This window comes from Vombatus ursinus, unplaced genomic scaffold (genome assembly GCF_900497805.2).
Source record: "Vombatus ursinus unplaced genomic scaffold, bare-nosed wombat genome assembly UNPS02014789.1, whole genome shotgun sequence".
Taxonomy (NCBI): domain Eukaryota; kingdom Metazoa; phylum Chordata; class Mammalia; order Diprotodontia; family Vombatidae; genus Vombatus; species Vombatus ursinus.
Genome location: NW_020954567.1, coordinates 14,988,742 through 15,000,773, shown reverse-complemented (window position 1 = coordinate 15,000,773; position 12,032 = coordinate 14,988,742). Strand labels below are relative to the sequence as shown.

Genomic DNA, 12,032 nt, shown 5'->3' with positions numbered 1-12,032 from the left:
TTGTACCCTCTGCTAGTATCTTCCATGTGAAATTATCCCTAAAATGGATAGGTATGCAATTGTTTGCATATTTTCTTGCCATTAGCCTGTGAGCTGTATGAGAGTAGGTACTAATTTTGGCTTTCTTATTATCCTCTGCTCTTAGCACAGCACCTGGCACTTAGTCCACAATAAATACTTGTTGACTGAGAATGCTGGACAATTCACAACCTCACTAGTAATATGCCTGTGTTCTTTGTTTGTCTTACTATTTGTCATTTTCCTTTTCTATCATTTTTGCCAATCACGTTAGTGGGAGGTGGAATTTAAGAGTCGTGTGTATGTGTGTGTGTGTGTGTGTGTATTGGAACACTTTTTTCCCTTTTGATTGTTGATAGTTTGGATTTGTCCCTTTGAAAACTGCCTATTCATAGCCTTTGGTGAGTTATCTATAGGGGAATGGTTCTTTTTTTTCCTTGCGTTTAACAAAAATAAATTCTTTATGATAACTTTTTTTTCCATCACTAAAATTTCTCCCAATATCATTCTCCTTCCACAATCTAAGAGAGTCATCTCGTATAAAAGAGAAAAAAGAATAGCAAAAATGATCAGTACATGACAAAAGTCTGAAAATATATGATATGCAGTGTTCCATACATAAGGATCTCTCGCTTTTGCAAAGGAGTGGAGTCTGAGGTGTCTTCTCATGTCTTCTTTGGAGCTGTGTTTATTCTTGGTAATTTTGTAGGGGTTTTGTTGTTGACTGACTGTCTTAACCATTTGTGGGCTGAGAGTTCTGGAAGCCCCCAGTGCAGCCAGCCCCAAGGCCTGCTGCTGGCTTGTGGGAGTGGGGGCAACCTGCACTATACTGCACTCTACTTTGCTCCACCACTTACACACCTGTGAGAAAGATGTTTCCTGCCTACCTGGGCTAGAAAACTTTCACCCCAGCCTTTTGTTGGTTCTACTGCTCCAGAATTCTTTTTCAGGAGTTATTATAAAGTTGAGAGGGGAATTTGTGACAGCTCAGGTGAATCCCTGCCTTTACTTTGCCATCTTGCTCTGCCTCTGTTCTTGCTCAGAATTCACTTTGGCTTGTTTTGCAGTGGTTGTTCTTTATGTGTACATTGTAGACTTTGTATATGTTATTTTCTTGGCTCTGCTTACTTTGTAGCAATTCATGTAAACCTATGTTTCTCTATATTCAATGTATTCATTATCACAGCACGGTAATATTTATTCTATTTCATGTACAACTTTATTCACCGGTTGAATGGCATCAACTTTGTTTTGCTTCAATTTCTAAGAAATTTGAATCCATTTCTTATATGTCTTGGATACAAAATCTTTATCAAAGAAACTTGCTTCAAAGTTTTTTTTTTACCCTGTTACATATTTCCCTTCTGATGTTAATTGGATCATTTTTGTTGGTGTAAACACTTAAAATTTTTATATAATTAAAATTGTTGATTTTATCTTCTGTGATCTTTTCTATCCCTTATTTGGTCATGAACTCTTTTCATATTCATAGATCCAAAAGGTTCTCTCCATTTCTTGGAGAGAATCATGTCTAGATAAGCAAATGTTCATGACTTGGAGATTTAAAGAAACATCTATCTATCCTTTCAAAATCATGACATTAGTAGGTTCTTAAATAACTTTAGGTATACTGAAATTGTTTAAATATGTTTTGGAGAACATTTACCCATTAGTTTTCACTTGATTATTCATTGATATTCTTGGCCTTGGAGACCAAGAAAGATTTACAGTATTTATTAGATTTGAGCCCAACCAGAAAAACTTTGTTAGACTTTACTAGTACTCATTTTTGTTGTACTGACAATGGATAGAAAATAGTATATTTTCTGTATGTCTTTCAAAAGAGACAGGATAATGCTGTTTATTCATAAAGGTAAAATGGACAAAAATCTCTCCTATGTATATAATGACATATTAAGAGAGAATAAAACACAGGGAGCAATATTTAGAGCTAATAGAGTCCATCCATAAAGATAACCTCATTTTACTTATATGTAAACTTATGTCTAGATAAGGTAAGTGACTCAATACTTGACTTAGGGAATGCTCTAGCTCTGTCTAGCAGATCCAAATCTTAAGTAGCCTCAAACAACTAATGAAGCTACACTATAAATAAAACATGCCAAAAATTTTTTTTAGTTATACTTACTTTGTTTGATGAGAATCCTCTCTACCAGGGACAGTCTCTTTCTTTTCCCAGTCATGGAAATTTCTTTGCTTGATTTGTTCTTTTATTTCAGTTTTACATCCATACTTTTTCTTTAAATATAAAACTGTTTTATAAAGCTCCTCAGTTTCCCTTGTTTGAAATTTAAATCTACTTTATATTCTCTAAGAAACCTCATCTAGGAAAAAATATTTTGCTTTCCAGAGTAGCTTTTATGGGCGGGGAGGGGGAGGGAACAACAAGAAATAACCTTAACATTGAAGGGGATGAATATTTCTATTGCATCTGTTTAGAATCTCACATTTTTACTCTCTGTTGTATAATCATTTTTTGTCTTATTTATAGTATGTTAGATATTTATTAAAATCCAATGTACTTATATAACTCTATAAGATAGTGTTGATTTTGATGTTTGCTGAATATTTTTAGTCTTTTCAGTAACTTAGAGATTATCTTTTCAATCGTTTAAAATTTTGAGGTGGGTTTGGGGCCATTGTTATTTAGGAAATCAGAGGAAAGAGGAAATACAACAGGGGTGGGGGGGAGTCAAACTACCTAATTTTATATTTTAGATTAGCCATAAAGAAAGAGCCTCTTTCTCTCTCTCTTTCTTTCTTTCTTCCTTCCTTCCTTCCTTCCTTCCTGTCTGTCTGTCTGTCTTTCTTTCAGTCAATTGGGGTTAAGTGACTTGCCCAGAGTCACACAGCTAGTGAGTGTTATGTGTCTGAGGCTGGATTTGAACTCAGGTACTCCTGACTGCAGGGCTGGTGTTCTAGCCACTGCGCCACCTAGCTGCCCCCTGTTTTTTCAAAATTAACTATTTTAACCCATCTCTAGGTTCATTATCAGAGTTCATTGCTTTTTTTTTTTCTGTAATAGCTAGAGTCCCAAAATTAATGGAACATTAAAAACTGATAGCAAAAGAATACTCAGTTCTTGATTAATCTTTCTAGATTGAAAAGAAAGCTTAGGGAGTTTTGGATCTTGAATGAACATTGCTTAAAAATTTTAATTTGCTGGCAGTTTTGATCATACTCATATAGTTCTGGCATTATTGAAAATGAGTGAAATAGTGTATAGGAGGTATCTAGAAAGTACAGTACTTAACTTTAACAGAAATATTTTTCATTCAAAAGTTAGTGATAGCATGTGTAATATTAAAATCCATATAAGATTAAAGTGACAGTTTTTTCCCTTAACAATCTATGTCAAATTCCAGTGGAGTTTCTTTTCAGGAATATATGGTTTATGTTATTTTAATTTTTTTATGATTTCGGTGTGTTTTTGTTCAATATCATTTCCTAGGAATGATACAAAAAAAAATTTACCTTTTTTTGGTCATTGTTAATGAATCAAGTCTTCATAACATTGCATTTTCAGAGTATTACTGGTTTAGCATAATTTGTAATAGTTTTTGGCCATAAAGTATCAATACCATGTGGCAAAAGCCACTAGGCTTCTGTTTTTTCCATTCATTGCATTTCTGTTTGTCCCTTTTTTTTTCTGTAGATCACTGTGTCCATTACTATGATCTTCGCAACACTAAACAGCCCATCATGGTGTTCAAAGGACATCGAAAAGCAGTTTCCTATGCAAAGTTTGTGAGTGGGGAGGAAATTGTTTCTGCGTAAGTATTTCTGCATTCTTGGGTTGAGCCTAACATGAGTAAATCTTCCATCATTTACTAGATATTTCATTGTGTGTGAGTCTTTCTGAAGTATAGCATTGGTGTGTTTGCTTTTTCTTTTGAACAGCAAATTGTTATGATTTCTAGAATTGGAAAAGAAAATGTATTCTAGTTTGCTAAATCTGTTTCTTTCCTTATGGCACAGAAAAATTAAGAAAAATAAAATAGAAACATTGCAAATTTTGCCATTAGTCCTGTAATTTCCTAAGACAGCAGTCATTTATTAAATTCCTACTATGTGACAGGCACTATGCTAAGCCCTCGGGATACAAAGAAAGGCAAAAACAGTCCCTATTTTCAGGGAGCTCATAATCTAATGGGAGGGACAACATGAAAATAATTATGCACAAATAAGATGTATAAGCTGATGTTTATCTCAGAAGGAAGACATTAGCATTAAGGAGGAATAGAAAGGTTTTTGTTGCAGAAGATGTGACTTAAGCTTGAAGAAAGCCAGGAAAGAAAAAAAGTGGAAAAGAGGAGGGAGAGAATTCCAGGCATGCAGGGAACAGCTAATGTAAATGCATCAAGTCAGGAGATGGAGGGTCTTATTCAATGAACAGCAAGGAGGCCAGAGTTAATGGAGTGCAGGGTAGAGGGAGATGAGAAGAAGAGGGTCCAGGACTGAGTTGTGGAGAACATCCACCATTAGCGGTGGCGATTTGGATGAAAATACTATGAAGGAATAGTCAGATGGGTAAGAGGAGAAGTAAGAGTGAACAGAAATATGAATATCTAGATAGAAGAGAACATAAAGAAGGGAGTGAACAATGTCTGAGATTGCAGAGAGGTCAGGAAGGATAAAGATTGTGAAAAAGACCATTAGATTTGGCAATTATATCATTGATAACTTTGGAAAGTTCAGTTTCAGTTAAATGATGAGGTTGGAGGCTAGACTGCAGAAAGTTGAGCAGAGAGTGAAAAGAAAAGAAGTAGAAATACCAATTGTAGACTGTCTTCTAAAAGAGTTTAGCCATGAAAGGGAGAAAAATATAGGACTGTATCAATGAAAAATATATCAAGGGAAAGATTTCTGATGATGGAGGAGAAATGGAACTGTTTGTAGGCAATAGGGAAGCAGTCAAGTAGATTGAAGATTAGTGTCAGAATGAGTATGATAGGGCAGTTTGATGGAGAAGACAGGATGGCATAGGATCACTTGTGAATGTAGAGGGTTTTCCCTTGGCAAAGAGAAGTGTCATCTTTTCATGTGAGACAGGTGATAGAGGAGATTGGGGTGGGGGAAGGTCTGAGTGATGTGAGATGAGGAGGGGAAAAGAGGGAGCTCTTGACAAATGACCTCAATTTTTTTCAGTGAAATATGATGCAAAGTCCTTAGCTGCTAGGGTAGGGGGTGGGACAGCCATGGGAGATTTGAAGAATGATAAAAAGGTTTGGAAAAGCTGCTGTGCTGATCTTGAATTGATTAAGGAGTTATAAAAATTGCCTTGTCACAGTGAGTGCCCAGTTTTAATTATATAAGAAATTTGTTGTCAATAGGGTTTTGTGATTTTCTCCAACTTCATTCGCTAGCATGCAAGTAGGAGTAAAGGCAGCATATAGTGAAATTGATCCCATCTTCAGGGGGTGCCAGAGCAAGATTGGCAGCAAGATAAGAGGGACTTGAGAAAAGAGGAGAGTGTAGAGTTAAGCTGGTTCACCTGTGGGTCAGTATGTGAAAAGGATGGGGATATAGCTAGTGCAGAGGTGATCCTATGGGAAAAAAAACTGAGAGTGTGAAGTGTTGAGAGTCTATAGCAAGGACGAAGAATGAGATTAGACATTCCCAGGCAGAGGAAAAGATGGGATGACAATAGATTATGATCAGACAAAGGAATTTCAAAGGCCATAAACTAAGTACATGGTAAAACTTTTTAATATTAGAGCTAAATTTTGTCTTTCATAAGGATTTTAGGCAAGTCTTAAAAAAATAAAATTTTAACACAATTTGCAGAATCATACCATCACAAAGCTAGAGCTAGAAGGAATTTCAAAACCACTTACTTTTAGTAGAGGCCTCAGGAGGTTATGGGACTTGTTCATTTGATTCTGATGAATTTTGCTACTGCTAAGGTTATTTCTTGGGTCCCTCTGTCAATGACTTTACATTGAAACAAGAGCTTATAGGATTTTTGTTGTTGTTGTTCTGGCTATAAATTATTTGATTTTTAAGACTTAGGGCATATAGATAGTTATAGCTTTGATGATGATGATGATAGTTAATATAACAGATCACAGCATTTAGAACTAGAAAGATCATCTAGTCCAATCTCCTCATTTTGACAGATTAGGAAACTGTGACCCAGAGAAGTTGAGTGATTTGTTCAGGTTCACACAGGAAGTATATAAGCCAGGTTTCCAACCCAGTTCCCCCAAATTTAATCCTCTTTCCATTCAGCATATGATCATATGGATAAAAAGAGGAAGCATTTTTAGACCAGGGCAACTCTCATAGGATTTTGCAAAAGAAAAGAACCTTACTAATCATTTAGTCCTGTCCTCTCATTTTATAGATGAGAAAATTGAATCCTAAAAACAGCAAATCTTGTCCAAAGTCCTACAAGTACTAAGTAGAAGATCTAGGAATAAAATTCAGATCTTCTGACCCAAACCCAGCACTCCTTCCATTATGTTGTGTTGTCTTACCCAGTTGTGTGCTGCTTGAATTGTGAACTTGTTGAGCTGCAGTAATTCTTTGGACTCAGTTTTCATCCTGGCATTTGGTAGCAATTGACCCCAAGCAAACCATCCATTCTATTCCAAGCCCATGTATTTCCAAATCACCTGCCAAAAGAAAACATACCCAATGATCAAGGGGCTGGAAGGAGAGCAGAAAAGGTGCTACTTGTGCAGGTTCTGTCCTCTACTGGGTAGAAAATACTTACCACACTTATTTTCTTTTCACTTTTTGTTGAATCTTGGAAATATAATTAATGTCTCATTCATTTGAAAGTAAAATGAGAGCATTGGATTAGATAACCTCTAGGAACTCTTCTAGCTCTAAATCTGTCATTCTCGCAACTTATTGACATTTAAATTACCTTAAAAACATGACATTTCACAACTCTTTTTCTATCTCTTCACATCCCCATTAGGATTCTTTGTCCTTGCATCCTCACTCAGTTTTCCTCACATAATCACAGCAGTCATTGTGTATATTCCATTCTTGTTCTACATTGTACTTCATAAAAGTTTTTCCAGAGTTCTCAATATTCCTCAGACTTGTCCAGTTTAATTTCATTACTGTATTCCCTCACATTACTTACAGGATCACAGATTTAGTTCCAGAAAGGGAACTTAGAGTCATCAAGTCCATCTCCCTCATTTTCAGATGATGAAACTGACACCCAGAGAAGTTAAGTTACTTAAGGTCACCTTGGCAGTAAGTATCAGAGCCAGGTTTCAAACACTATTGTTCTTATTACAAATTGAGAGCTCTTAAGATATTACTAATTTTTTGCTGTTACATAGAATTCCACTATGAAAATCTTCCCTTTTTTGTCTCGCATAGTATTTTTTTTTATTTTTAATACTCATTCTTTTAAAAATTTTGAGTTCCAAATTCTCTCCTTCCCTTGTACGTCTCTCCCACCCATTGAGAAGGCAAACAATATGATATCAGTTACACAAGTGAAGTTATGCAAAACATATTTCCATATTAGCCATGTTGCAAAAAAAAATCAATAAAAAGCAAAAAACAAAGCAAAACAAGTGTTCTTTAATCTGCACTATGAAAATTTTTCAACAGATAGCTCATATAAGTATCTATGCATTTGTGTATGTATAGATGCACATTTTAAGATATAGTCCCACCTTATATGACAGGTGGCGCAGTGAATAGAGAGCCAGAAAAACCAGATCTCAAATCTTGCTTCAGATACTAGGTGTGTGACCCTGGGCAAGTCACTTAAGGTTTCTCAGCCTCAGTTTCCTCAAATAGTAATGATAAGAAGACATTATCATTTTTATAGCACCTACTATGTGTCAAACACTGTAATAAGTACTTTTACAAATTTTATCTTATTTTATCCTCACAACAACAGTGGTAGGTAAGTGCTGTTATTATCCCCATTTTATAGTTGAAAAAACTGAAGCAGGCAGGGGTTAAGTGACTTGCCCAGGTTTACCCAGAGATAAGTATCTAAGCTGGATTTGAACTCAGGTCTTCCTGACCCCAGGCCTAGTGCTGTAGCCACTGTGCTACCTCACTGCTTTGTGCCTCTGTAAAATGAGGCTAATAATAAAAGTTACCTCCCAGGTCTGGTTGTGAAGATTAAATGAGATCACGTATGCAAAGTGCTTTGGGACTTTTGAATAAAACCTTGAATCTCTATAAAAGGCAGCTATTGAATCCATTTTGGTGGGAAGGCAAGGAGGCAAGAATGATGATTTCAGTAATGTAAGGAACTTTATGTGAGGAAATTCCTCTAGTAAAGCAGATCATCAGCTGCTTTGTAATATCTTACACCGGAGAGGTTTCCTGGGGTACTGAGAAGTTATATGACTTGACCAACGTTACACAACCAGAATGTGTTAAAGGCCAGATATGAGTAAAGATCTTAAGCATTTATTGGTACTTCGAATGTTCTCAGCACAAGGGATACAAAGATGGTATGAAAAGTATTCTTGCCCTTGAATTGTCTACACTGTCATGGAGATGGCTGTGTATTCCATACAGAAAACAATAATATAGACAGATGCAAAGTAAGACAACATAATTTGGGAGGGAGGTTGCTAACAATAGTGGGAGCTAGTAAGTATCTCATGTTATAGGTCATTTTAGAGTCAAGCTTATAAATTAAGACAGGAATTCCACAAGATGGAGTGAGGGACATGAAGAACAGCCTATGCAAAACACAGAGATAGCAGGCAGAATATCATGTATGCACATGTGTTTTCTTTCACAGCAAAGTAGACTAGTTTGGTTGTAACATAGGCTGTATAATGGGAAGTGATATGAAATCAATCTGGAAAGATTGATTTGACCTGGGTTGTGAATGCTAAATAGAGGAGGTGTATTTCATCCTAGAACCAATAGAGAGGCACAGACAATTCTTGAGTAGGGAAGTAATATGGTCAGCCTTGTGTTATAATAACTAAAGTATTATTAGAGTTTCTTTTTGTTTTATTAGACTTTTATATATTCCAAAGATGATAATTACTGAGAAAATAAAAACATCATAGGATAATTCTATGCATTACTATTCACTTATTGTTCACTAGTGTACTTAAGTTAATATATATGGAAGCCTAGTGAAAAAAAAATGACCATTTATTTACGTTTTATTGTTGAGAGGAGCCAAGATGCCAAGGAAATAAAATAGATCATGTAGGAAGTTAGTAATCCATGTCTTGTTAAATATGATGTGGACGGGACCTGCTTTTTTGCTACTTTGTTTCATATCTGTCCACATTTAATGTTACCTAAAAACCATCATTAGTTTCCAACTCATTTTCTTTACCTGTTCCTTCAATGATTTTTCCCAATGGCACTGAACATATTGCAACAAATAAATACAGCATTTAGGCAGTCATTCTCACATCATTTTATGATGGGCTACTTTCCAGAATATTTTCCAGAAATGTAGCATGTTAGCAACCATCCATATTTCTAATTTTCCTTTAAATTTTAGCATAGTGGTAATAACATTTTGTTTTGTGGTCCAATTATGGCCAGTAGTTGAAAAGCAGGGATTACAGTAATTCAGAAGGATAAATAAGTATCTCTACTGTAGATTGTTTGGTTATGAAAAATGTCAGTACTTACTAAGGTTTAAAGTACTAAAATTGATGTTTTTGGGGGGTTTTTTTGTTTTTTTTTTTTTGGCTAGGGTCACACAGCGAGTAAGTGTCAAGTGTCTGAGGCCGGATTTGATCTCAGGTCCTCCTGACTCACAAGGCCGGAGCTTTATCCACTGTGCCACCTAGCTGCCACCAGTTTTTTTCCTCAATATGTTTTCATTTATTAATTTTTTTTTAATGGATCATGGCTTTAGTTTATCTTCTCTGCTTGCCAACTTCAGCACGTAACAGTATAGAATCTCAGTCTTGGAAAGGATATTGCAGGTTATTTGCCCTATACCCCTTAAAAATGAAACATGAACCTATTCTCCAAAACTTGTAACAAAAGGCAACTTAATCACGGGTACTTACAATAACGAAAAATTCACTATATTGTAAGGTGCTTTTTTCCATTTTCAAAGAGCTATAATTATCAGGAAATATTTCCTTAATTAAGCTACAATCTACTTTCCTGTAATTTCTTCCTACTATTCCCAATCATCTCTGGTCCTGTGTAAAATAAATCACTATTTCATTTGATAGACTTTCAGATATTTGAAGACATATGTCATGATTTCCTAATCAATCAGCAAGAATTTATTAAGCACCTATTATGTCATACTTTTTAGTCAGTCAATCAACAAACATTTACTGATCACCTCTTATGTACTGGGCATTGTAGTATTTGCTGAGGAGACAAAGACAAGTGTCTGCCTTCAAGAACCTTACATTCTACCAGAGGGTCATGTTCACAGATTAGTAAATATTGGACATATACAGTATAATTATATAATAATTGAAAGGAGACACTAACAACTGAGGGAATCATGAATATGTCTTGAAAGAAGTCTTGAGTTGAGCCTTGAAGGGTACTCAGTGTTCCAAGAGGTACAGGTGAGCAGGAAGAGCATTTCAGGCCTAGGGAGCAGCTTGTATAAAGTCATAGAAGGCAGAAGACGGAATGTTGAGTGTGAGGGAATAGCAAGTAAGCCAGAATGGACAGAGCATAGAGTGCATGTCAGACTGGAAAAGGAGGCTTGAGACAGATGGTGAAAGGTTTTGAATGACAAAACTTTATCTGAAAGGGAATGAGGCCTCAGAAGCTTCTGCGAAACTTCTTGATCAGTGAAGTGATATGACTGGACTTATGTTTTAGGAATATTACTTTTGGCAGCTTTGTGGAGGATGGATTGGGATGGGAAAAAACAAGACATAGGGAAACCAGTTAGGCTATTGAAGTAGTCCACGTATGAGAGGATAGTGGTCTGACCTAGGACATTTTGAGTGTGACTAGAGAGAAAGGGTAGGTGGGAGACATCATGAGAAGGTGGCATCAATAAGAGCTAGCAACTAATTAGATGTTGGAGATGAGTGAGAATGAAGTCGATGATGCTTCCTAGGTTGCAAACATAGGTGACTATAAGAATGGCGGTGCTCTTGAGAGAAACAGCAAAATTAAAGAGATGTTTGGATGGTTTTAGGGGAAAAAACAATGAGTTCTGGTTTGAACATGTTGAGTTTGATAATTTTGTGGGACATCAAATTGGAAGAGAACTGTAGCAGGAAAGTGGGTGTGCAGGACTGGAGCCCAGGAGAGAGATGAGCACTAGATATAGATTTAAGAGTCATCAGTACAGAGATGTTAGTTGAGTCCGTTGGTCATTTTGGAGCTACTAAGAAGTAGTGTAGAGAGAGAAGAAAGGACTGAGAACAGAACTCTGGAGAACAACTCCCTATAGGAAGACAGGATATGAATGATGAACCTACAAAGGAGACCAAGAGAAGTTTTGGAATAGCTTCCATGGGCAGGGAGATAGTGTCAATTAGCAAGGAATAAAAATATTGGCGATATAGCAGTGATGGCCAAGTTGAGATTGGAGATAGCATGAATTTTTAACAGACCTTTGTCAGCATAGTTGTGTGACTTTCTCCAGCAGAATTTATCAGTAAATAAGAGTGGAGAAGGTGGATGGGGGGAGTAAGCCATTATTGGTTCTGGAAGCATGTAAGTGATTGCTGGACAGTGGTATAAAGAATTCAAGGGTTTGGTCAACTACCACCCCCATTTCATTCATCTTATCTATTTTGGTATGGTTTCTAGTTACCATCTTGGTTCTCTTCCTTTGGACATACTATAATTTCTCAGCATACCTTCTAAAATATGAAATGTAAAGCTGATATTTGAGAAGTTTTCTGATCAGGAGTGGAAAATCTCTTATATCCCTTGTTTTGGACACATATATCTATTAATGAAATCTAAGGTTATATCAATGTTTTTAGGAGCTGTTGTCTGTGCTTTTGCTCATGATACTCTTCTGGAAATACTCTTTTTGTCCATCTGCCTTTCTAAAGTCTTGGGCACTATTGGCCGCATTTTTC

The 12,032-nt window shown here is 36.1% G+C and overlaps 1 protein-coding gene across 3 annotated transcripts in view; it reads left to right on the top strand.

Annotated features, from left to right (window-relative positions):
* Positions 1-12,032, top strand: part of COP1 (COP1 E3 ubiquitin ligase) — a 237,442-nt gene that overhangs the window by 163,385 nt on the left and 62,025 nt on the right. For all 3 annotated transcript variants that reach the window (XM_027868647.1, XM_027868646.1, XM_027868645.1), the window contains one exon: positions 3,695-3,812. In XM_027868647.1, coding sequence (XP_027724448.1) covers positions 3,695-3,812 — 118 coding nt within the window. The remainder of the gene's footprint in view (positions 1-3,694; positions 3,813-12,032) is intronic.